We start from the raw sequence: 23,038 nt of genomic DNA, 5'->3' as shown, positions 1-23,038 counted from the left end.
TTTCAGCCGATTTTTCACAAGTTTTCAGCTAGCTTACCTTCCAGAATGACAGGTTTTCATTAGCTACCCTTCTTCGTGCTGAGTCAGAAAAAGGAGATTTTTCTGGGGGTAAAGCCAAGAGGACGGATGCAGCAAATATTCACACAACATTTTTTCAGCGGACGCCTCTCCCTGCTGCTTTTTTCATGCCACGTAGGGTTCCCCAAGCCCTGTGTCTGTGGGCAAGGCTGCGTGGGGAAACAGCTGAGTCACAGCTCGGCTCCTTCTCTATAATTACAAATTTTATCACCTCATCTGACACAGAAAGGGTGTTGGTCTGGAATGAAATACACATTAAGAATAAGCTTTAGAAACAGCACACACAAAAAGGGCAAAACCAGCAAAAAAAAAAAAAGTGGACTTCATAATATACAGACTTTTTTTTTTTCAAATGTCTGGATCTGAGGTTATGAAGAGACGGAGGAGTCATCTCCCCTGTCCACCTGTACATTCATGGACATGAAAACACCCAAAACACAACACTACACGGTTCCCAGATCTATCAACACATCTTCGAGTTACTTTGCTTCACGTCCTCAGTGCATGCGCCGTGCCTGGCCGATATACCTTCCCCACCTTTTCTCCTGCCTTCTTGGCTGTTCTCACTGTCGCTCAAGTCTATTCAGAATCACCTTCAGTGTGAAATCTTCCCATCCCCCTAGTAGGGATGCCTTCATGCTATGTTACTTTGCTCGTGAAACTTCAAAACTAGTGTTGTCAGGTCGTTCTTTGTGTGCATCACATCTCTGACTGGTTGGAAATTCTTCCAGAGAAGAGGCAACGCCTTCTTTTTGTTCTCTTTGTGCTGCTTCCTTCCGTGGGGCAGTCTTCACTAGGAGTGGCATCTGATCTCAAATCTCTCTCGTTTCCAACTAAGACCGACCAGGTGCCCTCCCAGCCGAGCTAAGAACAAAGCCCCCTTTCCAGATGCACATGTGAACAGTCCCCAAAATAGTCAGGGCATGCAAACTAATTCAGTTTCCTCTTCCTCCTCTACCCGAATATGACCTTGCCAATACCATCTCCTATTAGATGACAGATCCGGATGTTTCTATTGCCTGGTTGCTATTTGCCACATGCTTCCTGGACAGGTTTCCAGGTAACATTAATGGCTGTGCTTCTGGGCAGGGAGGAGTAGAAAATAACTCACCTCTTCAGTGAGTGATTTTGAAAATATAACAGCATTTAAAAGCTTTTAAAGAGCAGCTCTCTCTCCTTCCGGCTTCTTAGGCCCTGTTTGCTTTGCGATAGGAGCCCCCGTAGTACTTTGCGCTTGGCAACCTCTAACCAGGACAGAAGGCAGATTTAAAGACCAGAAGATTGATTTTTTGGAGGAGGGCTTTCCATGAGGGGCGTGGGAGAGAAATCTCTTGGGGAAGCAGTGGTCAGTGAGGCTTACTCCTCCATGTGCTCTTCATTCATGTGTGAGGTTGAAAACACTCTTTGTCTCAACAAGTGAATCCCAAACCACAGAGGGGACTAAAGCATCCTGCAGGTCCTAAGCGACTGGGACCTGGAGGGTAAGAGGCTGGGTCCCTCACAGCCTTTCCACCCACTTGCATTCCCATCCAAAACTTGCAGGGGAAATATACCCACATTGCTTGGTGTTTGGCTTTGATGTGGCCACGGTGTGGCCACCCAGGCTTACTTGGGGGCAGCTGGATGCTGCGGTTCAAACTAGGTCTGACTGTCCAGTTCTGGAAGCTGGGAGGAGTTTTCCCCTCTGCCAGGGCTTGGGTTTACCTTCCCTAGAGCATTGAGCAAGAACTCATGTTTACCAGATCCCAGCCTCAGGACTTCTTCCTGTCAGAGCAGGAATGGAAGGAGGCACATAATATCAAGTAGACCTTACAGACTTTGGTGTCTTTGTTTCTGCCCAGTATAAAGTTACCAGGGAAAGAACAGGCAAGGGGGGAGTCAGGGGGGAGGGAGGCACTGGTTGTATGAGCTCTGAAAATGTAATTTAAAAATTCTCACTGCAAATCAAATCATTGGATCTTTTGTATATAGTTTTATTTTTTCAAAACTATTCTTAAATTATATTTTAAAACCTACACTGTATTTTAAATGCTCTGGGCAATGTGGTGGGTTTTTTTGTTAGGTTTGTTTGTTTTGCTTTTGTTTTTTGTTTGTTTGTTTTAAGAAGTACAGTTGTGAATCCTCTGAAAGATGTATGCTCTCCACCTGGTTTATTTTTTGTGCAAATTTGTATATCAGTACATCAAAGCCATTTAAAATCAAGCATTCCATGATATTTGACAATATCTAATAGCTGCTAAATCAACCCCAAACCTTCTCTAGGTTTTTGCACTCTTGGATGCTGCCTGGAGCAGAAATCCACTTAAGAACAGCAGCTGCCGCCCCTCCAAGGTCTCTCTCATGGACCTAGAGACAGCGGGCTTTTCCACCATGGTGTGCAAACTGCTCTCCAAGGTTGAGGGAGAGTTTGGTTTCACAGTACATTGTAGGTCTTAAAAGAGAAAAAAATCAATGTCTATTTTATGTAGTGGGTCTTATGGGACATAATTAAAATATGTACCTAAGTCTTTCAGGGAACATGAGAGGAGTCATGCAATATTTTACACGTGTGAAGAGATAACCTTATATATTTTGCTGTTCATCAACTCTCTGAAAATAAAGATTCCAAACCACCACCAAAATATCATTTGACTTTAAAGACTGAGTGTACTGGTGATCTACGGTTTTCTTAGATAATTGGGGTGGAAATGTGGAACCAGAGGAGCTAAATCGTTCATAATAAGGTGGATTGAGGCTCAACAAATTCCAAATTTCCAGCAGGACTGAACTCCCTGAGTCACATCCACTTTGGGCGGAAGTCACTGGGGAGTGGGGAGGGGCGAAAACCGATCAGTCTGACATTAGAAAGCAGGGCCTGACAATGACCTTTCGAGTCCCCACAAATCAAAAATGATAAAATTTATTCCCTCTTGCTATATATAATTCAAAGTAAAAACTACTCAAAGCCACAACATAATGAAAACAATTCTCCCACGGTAACTGCCTGGTTGATTAAAATATTGAAAAATGTTTACTTTCTCATTGAATTGCTGCCATCCTGAATGCGTGTTGGACTGCCTGCTGGCTACCTGAGCACACCTAGTGAGGAGGGAAAGGCAGCTATGGAGAGATGTCACTTGAAAGAATGTAGGTGCAAGGCTGGGGACAGCTCTAGCTAGAGGGCAGCGCTGTGGTCCAGCCACAGGGCAAACGGAATAAAGAGACAGGCCCAGCCAGAGCTCTAGGGTGGGTGGGCTTCAAAATGTATAGAACAGATCCTTGTAGGTCCTAAGCACTGGGTGCTTAGTGTCTGATTTGCCCACATTCATTTTCTGGCTGGAAGGCTGGAGGCAAACAGACAGCTCATTAGGAAAATAACCAACGAGCTAAATATAATGGAGGAAGTAGGCAGCAGATCCCAGACAGATGAGCAAGGCTCACAGTCCTTCCCGGGAGCTCAGAGCCAAACCAATGCGACCGTCCCTCAGAGGTCAGTCATCTAGGGCTTTGTCCGACCAGGAAGGGAAAGCAGTTTCAAAGGGCCTTTTGTGGAACAGACACGCTCTGGTCCCTGAGATTCAATTCAGGATCTGGAAACTTGTGTAGCAACTGCTCATACGCACAGTGCTTAGAAACCAGCCAGGGCTCTCCAACCTTTTTTTTTTCCCTGTTTTTTTTTTTTTTAATGAGCATTAAGGTTTCCCTGTCATTGAGAAAGAGACGATTAAAAAACAAAACAAAACAAAAATAACCAAAAGCTGAAGTTATTTACTTGTTTTTGAATAACATCAAAGAATAACACACTTTTTTTGTCAGATATCATTCAGAAAACTATATAGGAAATATATTAAAAAGTCATTTAAGACTTTGATATTTACATGATAGATCATACCGCCTAGTGGGTAATGCAATATAGTGTTTAAATATATATATTTAAATAAACCAAACCCACGACTACATCAGCAATAAACATGTTAAAAACTGAAATATAACTTGAAGTAGATTCTCAGTTGTTTTTTGACTTCTAGTTTCTTTTGCTGGATCCTATCTTCTGTGTATATTATCATTTCTTTCTTTCGTTTAGAATGGCCAATAATGATTCTCTGTCCTTTTCCTACCTCCAGTGAGTGTTACAAACAGTGGGAACTTTCTCTCTGAGAACAACCTGGGATTTGTGCCTGTGTTTACAATTTTGCCACCCCCACAACCCCAGTCTCATTTAGGTTTCAATCAGCACACAATTCTTATTTGTTTCATTGACTTGGTTTTCCTCAAGCAGCACCCTCAAGGGCTCTGGGTTCCTCTGACTTTGTGTTCTGAGGAGAAGCCCCTGCCCCAAGGGCAGAAAGCTTAGCCCCTGCCCTGGCTGGTGCCCCACTTTCTAGTCTAGGACCTACGGCTGGTCCTTTAGGTTCTCAGAGATTCAGCTTTTGTAACCGTTTGCAGAGTTGTTATAGAAATTGAACAAAATAATGACTATAAAGTCACGACTCAGATGCAAATTATGTGTTATTATTAGTAAGCCTTCTATTTTTTTCCAGGACAAAGGAACCCTGGTAGTCACTCATTTGGGTATTTCTTTTATTCATGTCACTCATTTTACATGTTTTCCATTCCTATTTCTGTCCATGGTTCTCTTCAAATTTCTGAAGTTTAAAATGATGATGTCGTCATTATTGAATCATGACTCTGAGTCAGCCGTTGAGAATATGAATCAGCTGATATTAAGGCAGGAATTGTCTTAAGTCCAGTAGGACCTGACACTATGGAGTTAACTTCTGTTGAAGACAAAAAACTGTCTTTTGTTGTAAAGTTCTAAGTGAAACCATAAGTCAGAATAATAAGCTAGAGGAATTTACAAATAGCTGCAGAGGGCAATTTTGAACCTGCAGACCTAGTAACCTGTAATCATCCTTGAAGAAAGGAATATCACAATCTCAGCAAGCTGAATAAAGAAGGCCAACCAGTGAATCAAGCCTATGGTTATGCAACGGCTTGCCTTGCAGTTCCAAAAGCTTGCTGACAATAGGTTCTCTTTCTCTCCACCCTTTCATTGAAGTTTCTTGATCTAGTAGACTTGAACACCTGTTAGAAGCCCATGCCTAAATCAGATTCCTTAAGCATTGGTCATTATCATCCACTATGTTTCAATTGTAATTGATGTATTTATAAACCAGCAATTCCAGTTCATCTGTGCAACCCTAGTGCAGAGAGGCTCAGTCTTTGATTTTAAGCCATAGCCCCCTTTGGGGGGCTGGTAGGGCCTATGGACCACTTCTCAGAATGGTGTTCTTTTTTTAAATTTTTTGTTATTTATGGTAATTTTATATATTATTTTTAACTGAAGTATAGTCAGTTTACAATGTTGAGTCAATTTCTGGTGTACAGCACAATGCTTCAGTCATATGGGAACATACGTATATTTGTTTTCATATTCTCTTTCATCATAAGTTACTACAAGATATTGAATATAGTTCCCTTGTGCTATATAGTATAAACTTGTTGTTTATCTATTTTTTCCATATTAGTACCTGCAAATCTTGAACTCCCAATTTATCCCTTCCCACCCCCTTCCCCCACCCAGGTAACCATATTTTTTTTTCTATGTCTGTGATCCTATTTCTGTTTTGTAAATAAGTTTGTTTGTCTTTTATTTTTAGATTCCCCATATAAGTGATATCATATGGTATTTTTCTTTTTCTTTTTGGCTTACTTCATTTAGAATGACATTTTCCAGGTCCTTTGATGTTGCTGCAAATGGCATTATTTTATTATTTTTTATGGCTGAGTAGTGTTCCATTGTGTAAATATACTACAACTTCTTTGTCCAGTCATCTGTTGATGGACATTTAGGTTGTTTCCATATCTTGGCTATTGTAAATAGTGCTGCTATGAACATTGGGGTGCATGTGACTTTTTGAATTAGGGTTCCTTCTGGATATATGCTCAGGAATGGTATTGCTGGATCATATGGTAATTCTATTTTTAGTTTTCTGAGGAATCTCCATACTGTTTTCCATAATGGCTGCACCAAACTACATTCCCACCAAGAGGGAGGAGGGTTCCCTTTTCTGCACAGCCTCTCTGGCATTTATTGTTTGTGGACTTTTGAATGATGGCCATTCTGACTGGTGTGAGGTGATACCTTATTGTAGTTCTGATATATATTTCTCTGATAATTAATGATATTGAGTATTTTTTTCATGTGCCTGTTGGCCATTTGTATGTCTTCATTGGAGAATTGCTTGTTTAGGGCTTCTGCCCATTTTTGGATTGGGTTGTTTGTTTTTTTCTTATTAAGTTGTATGAGCTGTTTATATTTTCTAGAGATTAATCCCTTGTCAGTCATATCTTTTGCAAATACTGTCTCCCATTTCATAGGTTGTCTTTTTCTTTTGCTTATGGTTTCCTTTGCTGTGCAAAAGCTTGTAAGTTTAATTAGGTCCCATTTGTTTATTTTTGCTTTTATTTCTATTGCTTGGGTGGACTGCCCTAGGAGAACATTGCTGAGATTTATGTTGGATAATATTTTGCCTGTGTTTTCTTCTAAGAGGTTTATAGTGTCTTGTCTTATGTTTAAGCATTTAAGCCATTTTGAGTTTATTTTTGTGTGTGGTGTGAGGGAGTATCTAACTTCATTGATTTACATGCAGTGGTCCAGTTTTCCCAATACCATTTGCTGAAGACAGAATGATGTTCTTGAAAGTATGAAACAAGACACATAGGTTATTAAGGAAACTATATTGAAGAATGTGTTTTCAAACACATTTTAAAAGTAAGTGATAAAGTAACATAGATGCTTCTTAGTTAATACATTAAATAAGATCTACTGGTGGATTTAGTAAGTATTGTACCTTCCAAGTAGTGATGAATGTTAATGATATTTTAAGGTATTGACAAGGATGGTTGATGATAAAATCACAGGTAACTATTGTGGTTTGTTACCTATCTTCATAGGTTGAAAGAAATGCTGAATTTCAGTTACAAGTTGGTGAATATAATTGAATGAGTCTTTCCCCTATCCAAATATATACATATATATATATATATATATACACATATATATGTATATATATACACATATATATGTATGTATATGTGTGTGTGTATATATATATAATCTCCATCCCTGAAATTCCGTCCAAGAACTCCTTGGGTGTCTTTGGACCCAGGGTAAGCCCTACTACCAGAGTGGCTTCTTTGTTTCTGGCCCAAAGGACAGCCACATGGATTGAGAAGAACAGCATTACTTGTATCTTCTTGGTGGACTTAATTACAAAACCTGACTTTCACAGCTCCTCTCCACCTGGCATACTTCTATTTAATGGTGAGAAGTAAAGGTAAACTTCATTTGGGAACTAGAGTCAGTGTGTACTTGTGTTGTGCTTTTCCTCAGGTGACCAGATATCCCTACAACAGGTGGTCAAGGTTTTTGAGTACTTGCCCAAATAAACTTTGAGAGTCATCTTGACTTTATGTGGGGCTTTCCAGGGCCCTTAGGGAAGCTGAGCAGGCTAATATAAATGTGGGCTACCAGGGAGACAAAAGTAAGCTCAGGCCCACATTAAGATATGACTTGAGAGTGGAAACTGGAGAAGGTAAGGAATGTTTGGGTTCAGGTGCTGAGATAAGGGCAGGCTGGGCAGAGTTTTGTACAACTGCCTCCCCAAGCTCCAGGCCTGGGGCAGCCACAGAGTGTGGGCCCAACAAGGTGTTTATACCAATTTCACAGTGAACACATTTGCAATCACTCCCCCAGCAGGAACTGAGATACCGTACCATTAGAAACCAAAACAAAATCTACTTTTTTTTTTAATTGAAGTATAGTCAGTTCAAAACCTACCGTTTTGGTTTGGGGGAACTTGTTTTATTTTAGGGGCTTAAAGGAAGCAGAGAATGTCCTGATGTCCACAATTAGGCAATGTTGGTACAGAATATGTGCTCAAGGAAGCAAAATGATGTAATAGATCTTAGAAGAATGCTGTAACCTTTCAGTGATATAGTTTTAAATGTTGACATCATTTTTTAGGGTTTGTTGCTACAGTGTTTTTCTTTTAATGTGTACAACTTTTGCAGTAAATTATACTGGCATTAGCCAAATTTTATATCCATACATGCTTATGTATGGATATAAAATTTATATAAGCATGTATATAAGTATGTATGTATGTAAAATATCTATTATATATGTATGTAGAGATGTATAGTTTTGTTTCGTACATGTTATTACCTAAAACCTGGGTAAAGAAGCATCACTTTTAGAAACTGAAGGATAGTAAATCAAAGGGATGACACCCATGTGCTCATGTTTACTTACTTATTTGTTCCTGAGTCACACACCCAGTGTTTCCAAATGTCTGAGGGCGCGACACATGCTTTGATAAAGGTTGAGTCAAAACTGGATGAGGGAACTGCTATGAATAGAAAAAAAGGAATTCAAGTTGTATGGTAGGTTTAGGAAATGTGGAAATGAGATCATATTCAGAGAACAGCAAATTTACTTCTGAAAATAACTGCGATTCTGAATAACATGTTGTCGAGCTAGGGGACAGAACTCCGGGTGATGGAGGAACTGCCAGTGTCTCTGGGAGATGGACTTGGTGGCTGAAGGTGGAGATCTGGGAGCAGCTGGTGCTCCCCATGAGCAGTGGGGATGTTAAGGGGGCAAAGCTCTCCAGGTTAGTCTCGCTGTTATCTGTGCCCTTTGTTTGATGCGGTCTGAGCGTGCCCGTGGCATTTCCAGACTTCCTGTGGTTTCCGTGATTCTGAGAAGTGGTGTAGTCTCACTTTAGTCCAGCTCCGTTGTCACTGGGTTTAGCGGAAACTCTCCAGCCACGCTAATGCCGTTTTCTGCACTCGTGTGTGGTGACACTGGCCCGTGGAATCCTCTCATTTTCCATTCCTTTTCACCGAAAGATAATGGTCAAAGTCATGGTTCTATCCAAGGATGTAGTCTCGAAATTTAATTATAGGAAAAATACCACCATGAAGTTTCCCTAGAACTCATCTTTGCAGTGTTTCAAAAGAAATTGTGAAACATTGGGGAGGCCCTTTGCTCCTAAGAAATCTTTGTTCTCTGCTTTTCTTTATAGAAGCCATTTCCTTCCTGGAACATGTAAAAACCCACTGCACACAGCGTTCTGGGAGCAGCAGGAGGATTAAGTATGACCTTTAGCTGAGGAACCAGGCATCACAACCACAGGAGATTCTGACCTATTTTCTTTTTATGTGTATAATATTGCAGCTCTGTGGAACACACTGATAAGGTCCTAAACCAGCCTCAAGCAGATGCTAAATATTCCCAGAGAGATGGCCTTGAGTCAGTAGAGAAATTGTCTAGATACGCACCAGGGTAACCCACTTCACATCTGTTACAGGCAGCTCCCATCCAAAGGAAGGGCTGAGATTTCTTTTTAAAAGACAGAATATAAGATAAGATGTACGTTATGTTAATACCATTTCCTTACACCGGTTATTATTTGACAGTTTGTGGAGCACTTTCACAATGGTCTCATTTGATTTTTTAGAGATGAGGTTAATAGAGCAATGATAGAGTTGAGTTATACAATTATATAACATGTAATAAGAACACTCATCTTTTTAAAAAATATCCTCCTCTGTGTTAAACAGTTACCATGACAGCTGTGGCAATTAAGGGATGAATCATGGTAAACAGAGTTAATTCTGAAAGAAAATAAACATTTATGAAACACCTACTATGAGACAGGCATTGTGTAGTGACCTTGACATGAATTATTCCACTTGATTCTTAAAACAGATTGGAAGTATTAAGTGTTTTACTGAAGACAAAACTGATGGTCAGAGAGGAGTGGTTTCACTGAGGGCGTAAAGTAATCATAGAATCTGAGAAGCGAGCCCATTGTCTTGCCATCACACTGCCCTACCTCAGGTTATTTCGGATGAATGTTGCCCATCATTTCTTCTCTTTCCTTTTAACTTTTATCATCCCTTCAACTGAATATGATCACGCTCTCAGTAGCACTGTTCTTTATCATCACCATCATAATAATGGTGATCATTCCCTGACCCCATTTAATGTTATCTTACGCTTGTTGCTTATAGATTGCTCGCCTTACCCCCGTTATACTACATGTTCTTTGAAAGTGGGTCTGGAGTCTTACTCATTTTTAAATCTTACGTAGCTTCTTACATACTGTTCTGCATCTAATATCTATGCAAAAAAAAATGTTTCAGTTGAAATTAAGTGAAGCAAAATACTCATAATCCAGGGAGCCTATTAACTAGAGAATTTGAAAAAAAATATTCTAGCAATAGGATGGTAATGTAAAGTTATATGTTTTTACCCCCTTCCATGAAACCTACAGAAGGGGTGAAATTTAAAAGGATGAAATTTTAATAGAAAAAGTCCATCTACAATGAAACTAGAAAATCACATTATCTGCCAAATCTGGTGAATCAGGATGGAGTCAAGGGAGGCTCTAGAGAGCTGACACGCACCTTCCAGGTTCCACTTAGGACTGAGATTTCTGTCAAAGTAAGCGCTATTATAAGGGGCACAGGTGCTGCTCTTTCACTCAGAGCAAGGACTGAAGGTGTGGATGGGACACAAGAGAAATGCACCCTCTGGGGAGCTCGTTCTACATTGTAGAGAAGAGAGGATGGTCAGACAGATGGAAGGAAGTTATTGGGCAAGACATGTTTATTTTCCCCCAAACAGAATTCCACTTGAGGAGGCGAGGCAGAGAGGATGAAAAAGTAGTAATGGCAACGTGCTTTGCAATGGTTGATCAGATTCAAACAAGGAGCTACGAATAAACATAAATAACCAAATGAAAGATTTGAGAGCTGGAGTATCCTCCATAATCCTCACTGACATCTTGCTTGGGGAGTCCACTCACTCAAGACGTTACAGAACATGACAAATATGGCTAAAAACTACTTTGAGGAATCAGACCCAGTTTGAAGCCCACAGCTGTCTGGCTTTACTCACTAACTCCTCTCCACAATTACTCTCCTCTCCAGGTCAGGAGACAACTGCATTGCCTACAGAGCAGAGTCCATGTTTTCATGTAGACTTAGGGATGCTGATAAAATCAAAAGCAAATAAAAACAAAAGAAGGGGGAAAGAAACTCAACATTCAAAAGGCAGATGAAGACTAATTCTATTAAGAATTATTCCAGCAAACTAAAGAATCTCAGATGCTTATTTATTTCCACTCCCAAAGAAAATTAAAAAAAAACCTTTTTGAACTAATTTAAAAATGAAATATGAGATCAAAGAAGAAAAGGCAAAAGAAGATACAGTAAACTGAGAATTATGAAAGAAACTGAAGATAATAAACCATCCTTGAAATGAAAATCAAGTTAGAACAGATGCTGTTGAAAACATATTCTGTGATGAAGAGGTCAGACTAGAGAGAATAAAATAGCATTTACAAGATAAAAAAACTCCAAACAAATGAAATTAAGTAGAAAGAAGATGACAGCTATTAAAGACAGCCAACAGCCAGTCAGCATATAGGATAATGGTGTCCTTGTAGTAAAGAACAGAACAAATGCAGCTGGAAATAAAAATGTCAAAAATAAAATTTAAAGAAAACTCCACTGATACAAAGTATGATCCGACTCTGCAGATTAAGGTATTTCAGGGGAAAAAACTAAGAACAGAATAATCAACACAAAGACACAGTAAGTCAAGTTACTGAAATTTAAGGACAGTGTAAATTCCTGAACATCTAGGCAGAAAAAGCAAATTTCCTGTAAAGGGGGAAAGAGCAGGCTGACCTCAGATTTCACAACAGAGATATTCAAGTAGAGAAAAAAGTGGACAACTAAATGTAATCACAAGATGAATCAAAATTAAGTCTGAGGACAAGGGAAGGCTTTGTGTCAAAGGACCAAGGTAGAGCCTTGAATCCATTTAAATATAGAACTAAACCAAATGCAAAATTATAGTTAGAGAACAGAATGGAACCATTGTAAATCCTAAACATATAATCGTATAAAATAAACATACAATATAATATATAACATGATGTAATAGACCAAAATTGTCGATAGGGAAATCAGCACTTTTTCTTCTCTCCTCATTCATAGCATCAAAGTTTGCAGAATTCAAGAAACAAAATATGCTGGATCACTTTTAGAAATTGATACACAAAATAAACAGTTTTTCCTTTTGTAAATGATTCCTGAACATCCTGTAAACAGTTTTTATATTTTCTGGTTTTCTCGTGCTTTAAGAGGATTTAGTGAGGAAGACAAGCTATGTAGAGATTGTCAGCAAGGATAGTGATTAAAATGTTAAGCCATTCAGTTGAAAAAGAGAATTTATCTGGCTGGTGTTAGTGATGATTTCAGTTTTTCACTATTAGGAATAATCTGAATCTCAGTCAGGAGTGATTAAATTATAAAATTGTGGGAGGAGGAGGGTATAGCTCAGTGGTAGAGTATGTGCTTAGCATGCACGAAGTCCTGGGTTCTATCCCCAGTACCGTTAAACAAACAAAACAAATAAAATAAACCTAATTGCCCCTCAAGAAAAAAATTAAAATAAAATAAAATTATGACATAAATTGTGCAATACCATGCAGCTATTAAAAAGAATGAAACAAATCAACATGGACTAACATGAAACGGTGTTCAAGCAATGTTGTTAAGTAAAAAATTAAGTTACAGACCTACAGTTTGATATTCTATTTGAACAAGAGAAAAGAACATGCATGAATATTTACCCTTAGTGGCTCTCCCTGGAGGTGAGAGAGAACAGAGTTTTCTACTTTTATTTATTTACTTTGTACTATCTGAAATTTTTGCAAGAGTAGAAATGACTTTTTTTTTAAACAAAAGGAAAGACAAGGGACAAACTTTGTTTATTGAATGACCATAACACGATCAGTGAGTTAGAGAGCTAATCTGGGGAAACTGATTTACTTAGGAGTGTCCTTTAAGAGTCTGTTCCCACTCCCAGGTGGAAAGTTTGTGTGGCTCTGATGGAGCGCACCCTGTCTCAGGCAGAGCTCAGGAGGGATGGTTACTGGGAGGGCTTCCGTGATGCCTAAACTCAAAGGTGGTGTTAGCAGCGAAGAAGGCATTTTCAGAACAGACTGAGGTGTTCACTTGGATGAAGGAGCCCAGGCAATGAGGAATACCTGGTCCAGAGCACAGCCAGAAGAATGGATATTTTACCTCCTGTAAAAAGGGGTTTAATACTCTTAGAGGAATACTAACTTTCAAGGAGGCAGGACGTGAGTGGACTGTGAGGAGACCTTGCTGGGTCCCCTTCATCACCAGGTAAATCTTGGGGATCAGCGCCAAGTCCGGGAGGGCCAGCTCTGGAGGCACACTGACAGTAAGTGGGGAGCAGGAGGGGGACCAGATTTGTATTCTTGTCCTAGTGCTGATAGCACGTGACTCTCTAGCTTGATCTTGGTGGGAAATCCCACCTCAGGCTATAAAGGCTTTAAAGGGAGGATCAGTTGAGAACCATTTAGATATTGTAAGGATGTAGAGAAAAGGGAACCTGGGGCACTGTGGGTAGGAATGTAAACTGGTGCAGCTGCCCTGGAAAACAGTACAGGAATTCCTAAAAAATTAAAAGTAGAACTATCATATGATCCAGCAATCCCACTTCTGGATGTTTATCCAAAGGAACTGAAATTTAGTTCTCAGAGAGATACCTGCACTCCCTTGTTCATTGCAACACTAGTCACAGTAGCTGAGATACAGAAACCACTTAAATGTTCAGAGATGAATGAATGGATAAAGAAAATGTGATGTATACATATCATGGAATATTATTCAGCCTTAAAAAGGGAAATCTTTCCATTTGTGAGAACATGAGTAGACCAGCAGGACTCTGTGTGAAATGAAATAAGCCAGACAGAAAAAGACAGATACTGTGTTTTCTCACTTATGTGTGGAATCTAAAATAGTCAAACTGACAGAAGCAGAGTAGAATGGTGATTACCAGGGGCTGGAGTTGCAGGAGGAATGGGGAGATGATGGTTATAGGGAACAAAGTGTTAGTTATGCAAGATAAATAAGTTCTGGAGGTCTACCGTATAGCAAAGTGCCTCTAGTAACAACAGTATACTGTATATTTAAAATTTGCTTAAAGGATAGATCTTATGTTATCACATGTGCATACATACACACAAATACTAAAGGGGGCAAGAGGAAACTTTGGGAAGTGATGGATATGTTTGTGGCCTTGATGGTGTCATGTGTGTACACTTATCCTCAGACTCATTGAGTTATATATATTAAATATTTACAACTTTTTACATGTAACTAGTACTTCAAGAAAGCCAAAAAAAAAAAAAAAAGAGAGAGAAAAGAAAATTTGATTTGTGACTCCACAAGCTTAGGGAATGCAGCTTAGAAGGGGCTGGTATCTGATTCATATCTGAAAAAAACCCCAGAGTGGACGATGTATTTGGAAGTCTCTGGGTAGCCAGCCAAAAGTGCATATTTTTGTTCGTGGCTGGGGTGGGAGGGTGAAGAGAAACCAGATATAATACCTCTAGTTGGCATATTGGTGTGGTTCTAAGTTGCTGGCTCCCTGCCTGACGAGGTGTGGGGTGTGCAGTTAGAGGGCTGGCCAAAGGAGATGCTCTGCTAACACCCTGAGAGGCCGGAGAGCTCGGCAGTGCACTTTCTGAGGCACCTGGAACGGGCTCTGACGATGTCCAGCGAAAGCCAAGGCCAGATTTCAGAGGCGCTGTCAAGTAGGCCCTCTCCTTCCCCTGACGTCTCCCTGCTCTCTGTTCCTGCAACCCTAGGGGATACCGAGAGGTGGGAGGGACTTGACTTCCAGCCTAAAACAGACTTAGGCTGGAAGAGGGCAGAAGCTTTAATTTTAAATGCATTTCAGAGTTTTGGCCTTATTAGTTACTGAAATGAAACCTATGCTAAAAGTGACCACAGGATTCATCATCTAAGAGTAGCTGTAGGAATTATGAGAACTGCCAGAGAGTTCATCTCTGGGGATAAACAGCCACCAAAGTGGGTTTGCAGGGGCAGGTGTGAAATTGCCCCATCCAGTCCCTTGAGTTGGATGCAACAGTCTCTGTTTCATCCTTACATAGCCATTGTCCATAAATATTATCCTAATTTATCAGGGGTGGTGGAAGGGCAATTAAGTCTGGGCAGGTTGCCCTGGGTCACAGGCTGGTAAATCTCAGAACCAGGACTCCACCCAGGGTGTAGGACTCCAGGTTCCATTCTTTGCTCTCTACACCACAAACATTTTCAGCTTTACTTCCCGGACTCTGCATGTCTTGCTTGTAGGTCCCTGGTTCTGAACTGGCCTTCTCACTATCTATAAGCAAGACATCTTTAACCAAAGACCAGAGGAGAAATGATAAGACGTGAGGCAGGTTGATAGAAGGGAGGAGTGCAGTAGGTCATTCAGGAGAGAACAGTGAGTTAAGAGGAGGGAAGAGCAGGTGGGGTGGTGATAATTGGCTACCGCAGCAATAAAGGCTTGTCAACAGGGCGGAGAGGGAAGGGAACATGGGGGTAGTGGGAGGTGCTTTGCCAACAGTCCCCAGTGCCCCCTCACAGCTGCTCTCAGCTGCAGCGTCTACAGCTCAGGTGGCCACGAGAGCCCTGGAGACCCTCTTGGCACCCCTTTGACAAGGCTGACTTAAATGAACTCTGTTCCTTGGGAGGAGAAGACAAAGCTTACAGGCGTGAGACGGAGTCATTTTCACAGGAGACTTTTCCCCAAAGCATTGTACCAGAATGAACCGTTTCAAGGCCCTCTGGTGACTTATTTGGAACAAGTGCACCAGCACTCTATCTAAGTCACTGGTGGTCGTGATGTTAGGAGAAGCTAATGTGGTACTTGGAAAAGTTCACAGAGAAAATGTATTTCACAGAGCTATCAGGAGCCGAGACTTTGAAATGTTCTGGGTTGTGTTTACCTACCAGAGGGACTCAACCAATTTATGCAAAAATTGAGATGAACCCAATAGGGTGTTCAGTTGGGGCTGGCTGCTTGTTTGTCAGGTATATTGCTGCAAAACTCTCCAAGTTGAAATAAAAGATGGAAAGAAGTAATTAGAAAATAAACCAAAAAATACGCAGAGAAAACTTCCTGGGTGCCATGCACCACTCTGCATAAACATTATGACAACAACCCTGTGAGGCAGGTGCTACCCCGCATATGGATGGGACGCTGAGGCCAGAGGCTTTATAAACTCGCCCGCGCGCTGCAGCCTGACTGCCCCGAACCGCTGGGGGTGCGGCATCTCTCGTTTGGCCCCTTCCTCTGCCTCCCTGTCCTCCTATTATTTTCCAGGAGCGGTGCCAGACTGCTCTGAGCTCCACCCTAGTTAGAAGAGTGTTAGCTTCTGGGTCTCGTCCTGCTCTGGTGGCTGCCATTTGAACATCTTCATTTCATATATGATGTGAAGACGGTTGGTTGTTCTGGATGCTGTTGATGGGCTCTGCTAGCTCCATCGTTATAGGGGTCCCAAAGTCCTGTGTTTATCCTCAAATATCTACTGTCTGGAAGGTTATGGAAGCTCTAGGTGTAAAAAAAAAAAGTCAATAAAAGCACATGTCAAATTTAAAGAAACATCAGGCTAGAGGTGATTAGACTGCTGTCGTCTACCATGTCCCTGAGAAGTGGGAGAAAGGCTTTTGAAAAAATATATTAGGAAATGAAACCAGAACCTGTCAGTTATGAGAAACAATAAAAGTAACTTTTTAAGCCATTCCATTTTATAGTCCAAACCATTGTCAACCGTTTAGATGACCAGATTCCAGAGATACTAGAGGTATGAATGCCAGTGTTGGAAAGAGATGCACCCTTTGAAGATGTCCAGTTAGTTAATCATGGCAAAGGGATTCCCAAAGTAAAGTCAGTCTGCCATTAGTAATTCATTCCTACATCATGACTTTGGGAAGATCAAGTGGCAAGGCACACAAACCTGAGTGATATAGCAGACCCCTGTAGTAATCTAAGCCCTCTGGCCACCTGAATTTTAAATGACATATGTGAATAGCCTGCCTCATTCATTCTTTCAGTGAATTATTGAGCCCCTTCTATATGCCAGGCACGAGGCTTGACACTGGACACACTAGTGAACAAATAGTAGGCAGTCTCTACTCTCAGGGAACTTACTTAATAAATAATATGATTAGTATTTAATTATAATTGTGATAAATGCCACAAAGGAGAAGTATAATACGAAAAAGAACATACACCCGCGTGACCCGAGTTAGTCTGAAAGGTTAGAGTATGCTTCCTGGAGTAAGTGATGTTTAAGAGGGGATCTTAAGGGTGAGGAGGACTTAGCTAAGTAGGAAGGGGTGGTGGGTGGAAATGGTGGTGCAGAAGGGACCACACGTACTAAGTAAGGCCTTGGGATGGGAGGAGCAGGGGCGACTGGAGAAATGGGAGGCAGGCCTGTATGACTGGGGTGCAGCGGGAGTAGCAGGAGATGAGACCAGCAAGGTAGATCCTACTGCCTGTCTACCCCAGCAGAGTTCTGTAAGCCCACTGGAATCTGTGAAGTACAGAAAGGCAGTCAGCCATTTCTTAGAAGCCCCAGCTTTAGAAGTCAAACGTGGCAGCTGATTATGTGGGCTCATCTTTAGGAAGCATTCTCCTCTATTTCATAGACCAGATAAATTCGTATCATCCATCTACAGATGCCCAGATTGTACCAAGTATCTAATCACAGTAAGTCAAACCAGCCTGGCCGCCCTGTTGAACTAAACAGGCAGGAGTTGTAAATGACACATCACCGTCACACAGCAGACTCACCTAACCCCCACTTGAACATTAAGCAATCATGAAACATCAGAGCTGGCATTACTACCATTGCCAGCCTCCCGCCCCAACCTCAGGAAGGTGAAACCAGTGGGGCAGGTACGTGTAGGTCTAGCATTCAATAAAACAAACCCCAAACACTCCACCTTGAAACCTCAAGCCTCACTCAACCTTTGATCCCTTTGCAATCAATCAAATCGGGCTCATTCTCACCTAGAAAAGGAATGCTCCAACAAACTCTTCCCCACTACCTTTAGCAGATTGCTGTTTTTCAGAACTGCCTAGTGCTTTACAAACAATAATTGAGCCTCTTCCCTACCTTAGTAAGAAGGCATATTTTCACTCGACAGGTGAGGAAAGAAGCTGGGTTAAAAGACAAGTCCAGTGTCAAATGTCCAATGGGGGAAGGAGGGCTGCTGACAGAATTATGACACCAGGAACCTCATTCATCCCTGTGGCTTGTCAAAACCCAACCAGAATCACGGCTGGCACTGACCACTCTGTGTTTTTAATAGTAATGCTTAACTGAGGCCTGCTTCCTTTCCTCCTCCATTATTCCTTCAGAAAATCTGTAGGAACTGGGTGCTAAGAACCCAACCAGAGTCTTCTTACGTCTAATTTACACCGCATACCCCCAGAGCTGGAGTCTGTTACTGAGACAGCTTGTTAACATGCAGAGAAAATGATGTGATTCCAAGACTGTAACCCTGCTTCGTCTCTCTACCTGCATTGCCCCCAATCCCTGTCATATAGCCACAGTTAAGGCAGCACACATTAGAAAGGAAATAGAAAAAGTATTTTGGCCTTCCTTCAAGCTCTTCATTTCGGACAAAATTAACTCAGAGAATATTCCATTAGTTATTACCCCAACACCCATGTTCTAGTCTCCTTTGAATCCACAGTGTAGCCTGTGTGGTGTTACTGGAATGGTCACTCTGTGAAGGTTACCCTAAACCTAAACAGGTACCAGCATGTGAGGGGCAGTATGGCGAGGTGGTTAAGAACACAGATATGGAGTTAGGCTTCCCAGCCTTGTGATGGACAAGTGTCTTATCTTCTCTAGGCCTCAGTTTACTCGCCTATGAAGTGGGGATAATGCGATTGTGCTGAGGAGAAATCAGACAATACATACAAATACACAGGAATCCTCAGTAAAGCTAACTATGATTATTGTTCCTCTATAAACAGGCAGGGTCCTTGAGCAAATGCCCTGTGTGCCCACTTCCTAGAGTCACCAACAAGTAATTTCTCTGTCCCAGTAAGATATTTATATAGGGCATTAGAGGTTTTTTGTTTTTTGGTTTTTTTTTTTTAAGAGAAAAGTGAAGAGACTTGAAATGAGACAAAGGAAAAACAAGTACCAGAATTGCAAAGTTAACATTTTTATTGAACTGAAATTGGTGTAGAACAACAGGGGCTACCACAGCTGCTGAGCTCAGTTAACAACTGACAAGTCCCTGTGACATTTTGCCTTCGAGAGTCCTAACATGGTTTGGGTGGAACAACTGGGAAACAGCGCAGATATATACGTATATATACTTTTTTAACACTTCAAAATATTTTGAAATGAGCCTGACAGCCTTGTTCAGTTTTTAGGTCACAAAGGACATTAACATCTTCTGTTGCCTTCATTAGTAGTTTTCGGTTAATATCCTTTCCCAAAAGGTTCCTCTCAAAGCACTGGCTATAATTTCCCCCCTCTGGTACACAAGAAAAGGATTTAGTAACACTTAGGCAAGTAATAAACTGTAAGAACTTCAAAAGTAGTAAAGGCAAAAACCACACATACGTGACTCAACACTCATACTGCCTGAAAGACAATGAACTGGCTGAAGAGTTCCTGCCAAGCTCCAGAAGCAAAGAGTGCGCTGATGGAAGGGGTGAGGGAGCCAGGCGGAGTGTCGGAACAGATGGACCATTGTGCCTAAACCTTGTTTCAACATCTTGCTTCCAACGTGAAAATATGCATTTGTTTTACATAATAAAGTGAAATATTTTAAGGGAAAAGAAAACTCCTATAAAGGTTGAAAGATCAATCAGAGCTGAAGGAAAATTAATACTGGATTTAAAAAAATCAGCAAGTGGAGCAATGATATAAACTGACCACACCAGTTTCTTTTGTAAGAGCGAGTGCTGAACATCTATCACTGCTCAGAATTGAAAGTATTCCAAGGGAAATAAATAACCAACGAGATAGGAAATGAAATCCCTACATAAAACAAAACCACATCAAGTTAATGTTATTTTTGGTTTGTATTAAATCAGTGGCTCATTAATCTATGGGTGTTGGTAAAAATCTTCAAGAGTGCTTCAAACTATTTTGGATGAAATGTGATGAAAAACAACACATCTCATTCTCTCATCTTGACAATGCTGTTTTTCACTTACTATTTCTCTTAAAAAGAAAAAAAAAACCCAAAAAACTAAATTCTACCAGAGTAACTGATAATAAGTGGCCACCCATTCCTGCAGCAATTATTTGAGAGAATCTAAAAATCTTGCAGTCAGAGATGAAGAATGATTATAAATATTTTAACAGGCTCATGGCCATCTTCAAAAGAGATGCACCCTCGGGTAATAGCAGATTCAGAGATTTACAATTCTCAAATTTGCAACTGATAGACAGATAAATATTTTGCAAGGATCTGCCCAATGTACACAACAAACATCTAAATTAAGGCTTATATAGGTAGGTGGTCAAGTCTATGGGTGTGCAATGCTGGATTTTCATAAAGCATCTCCAGCTTCCATTATTACCCAATTTGTAAACCAGAAGATGTGCTGACGTAGGTGGGTAGGAGCTCCAAAGGCTAACAATTAACCAACTGGAAGGTGTGTTTGTAAACAAGTTCTGAGATAAGTTGGCAGTGAAACAATTGAGAGGGTGCCTCAAATGATGTAGAGAGGAAAGTGATTTGCACCTGCTGACAGGGATGGGTTTAAAAAAAAAAGAACAGTTGAACTTCAGTTCAAGACTTTGAGATTTAGAGACCTAAAAGTTTAGCGTTACTTTCAAGCCAATGGTTCTCACACTTCAGCTTGCAAATGCCACTTGGAGGTTACTGAGGAAAAAGTGGATACCTAGGCTCCATCTCCAGAGATTCTAATTTGGGTGATGTAAGTGGTCCAAGCACCTTGCTTTTGACAGACACCACTCATCTTTGATTAAAAAGTCAAGATGTCCAAGAAATGACACCAGACAAATCTCTCAGGAGACTCCACCATAATGATATGAGGACCAAATTTACCCAAGTTTCCTTTCCTATTTTTTTAAAATTTCAACTGAAAGTTTGAAATCAATGAACATTTAATAATGATTGTACCAATTCTGAGGTAAAAGGAAGAGCACCAGGGATTGCAATGCTAAAAGAAATCGAATTCCCTAGGGGTTCCACACTACGTAGAAATCAAATTTCTGTGGTCATTGTGATAATGATAGTGCACAGGGTCTTGTTTCAGCTTTTGTATTGTATACTTTTCCTCTACGATCTACTCTTTCCAGTTAAAGTTTTAGAAGAACTCCAAAGAGAAAATTTCCTCTACATGCTCTCTCAGGTTTTCTAGATCCCAACATTTTCTGGTTTACAATGATACACAACAAAGTTACTTATTTATTTTTTTGGATGCTGGAGACAAACATCTTTATTAAAGATACCACCAAAATTTTGGCAAACATTTCAAAACATATTTGTAAACATAATGCTTCCCTTTTAAACTGGCAGCACTTGGAAAAACAATACGATAAGACAACACAACTTGAATCAACATTAGTTCAAAATCCTTGTATTTTTGACCACATAACTTATGTTCCCACATGAAAAACAAGTGATAGTTTAAATCAACGTCAACAGATAAACTCCATGAAATGAAAGTTTGTGCTGTTTGACGAATCACAGTATGTTATGGTTAAATATATCCACTCTTTTTTATATTCCTGGTACCCAGGATGAAAAAAAATCTTTAAATATACATTTCATGTAGGTAATAGCTTCTTTGCATATCTCTCTTCAAAAAATACTTTATAGCAGTATATAAATAGGTTACCTACACGTTTAATTTTATAATTTTGCCCCAAAACTATAGATCTGTTTCATTTTCATAACATCAATTTTGCCCAACATTAATAAAGCTGACAAACTGTTGAAATGGAAATGCTTTTGTCTTCCACGATAGAAGTAGTAATTTGACAGGAAGAAAAAACCTACAGTAACACTCGTCAGTTGTTTCACCTGAGCGTTTGGCCTACTGCGAGTAGCAGCTTTTTTTCCTCCATGCACGCTCACATCCACATCACCTCTGCACACATACAGGTCGAGCACACGCTTTCAGACGCTGGTAGGCCACAGTGTGCTTCCCACTGCTCTCCTCAAGTGGGAAGCAGTGTAGCTAATGATTAACCACACTAGGTACACAGCTAGCAAACACCTTAAGGCAACCATTGCAATGGGGGGTTAACTTGCAGGGCGGATTTACTGTTCTAGATTAAGTCAGCCTGTATATACATGTGTGTATACAGACTTACACACATACACATACTCATACACCTTTCTATTTCTTAACCCTCCAAAACAATGTTTTAATTTTTTTTTGTATTTTGTGCAAATTTCTAAATATTCTACCATTTAAGGCAAAGAGTTCGCATTAAGAAAGATCAGAAAATAGGCCTATGTTTATCCAAAAGCATTTCACCTTGAACGTTACTGTTTTGTTTTTTTTTAAACACACATAACTTTGAAGTGTGGACACTGGATCCCCAATATCTTAAAAAAAAATCATGTCTAATGACAAACACAGCTTTTTAAGGAAAAAAATTGATTTGAAGTTTAGACACTGGATCCCCAATATCTAAAAAAAGATTATTTCTATTGACAAACACGAGTCTTGAGGGGGAAAAAAGGACCAAAAAAGCAGCTTCAAAAATGCAAGGAAGCAAAGTAAAATGGGGGGAAAAAAGGTAACTCAAGTTTACTAATACTGAAACTTTCAACAGGCAAAGTTTCATTTTTTTAGAATTTGAGAGCAACTCATTTGGAATTTTAAATAAATAAGCTTAAGTTTATTCACATCTTCTGGTCCAAGCAGAGCTCTAGTGCCATGACTCTGCTTGCTGTTGGTCAAATTCACCTATTAGTCTTTTGATGTGAGCCAGCTTGTTATGAAGATACTCGCATCTGTATTTCTCTTCATGGTAATTGGGACTTGACTGCAGATGAA

At 40.3% G+C, this 23,038-nt stretch overlaps 1 protein-coding gene across 1 annotated transcript in view; it reads right to left on the bottom strand.

The window, feature by feature from the left end:
- Positions 1-19,190: 19,190 nt before the first annotated feature.
- The window catches only part of ELL2 (elongation factor for RNA polymerase II 2), a 70,611-nt gene continuing 66,763 nt past the window's right edge, over positions 19,191-23,038 (bottom strand). The window contains exon 12 of the mRNA XM_072958366.1: positions 19,191-23,027. Coding sequence (XP_072814467.1) covers positions 22,911-23,027 — 117 coding nt within the window. The 3' untranslated portion in view covers positions 19,191-22,910. The remainder of the gene's footprint in view (positions 23,028-23,038) is intronic.

This window comes from Vicugna pacos, chromosome 3 (assembly GCF_048564905.1).
Source record: "Vicugna pacos chromosome 3, VicPac4, whole genome shotgun sequence".
NCBI lineage: Eukaryota > Metazoa > Chordata > Mammalia > Artiodactyla > Camelidae > Vicugna > Vicugna pacos.
This window is presented reverse-complemented; position numbering and strand designations above follow the sequence as displayed.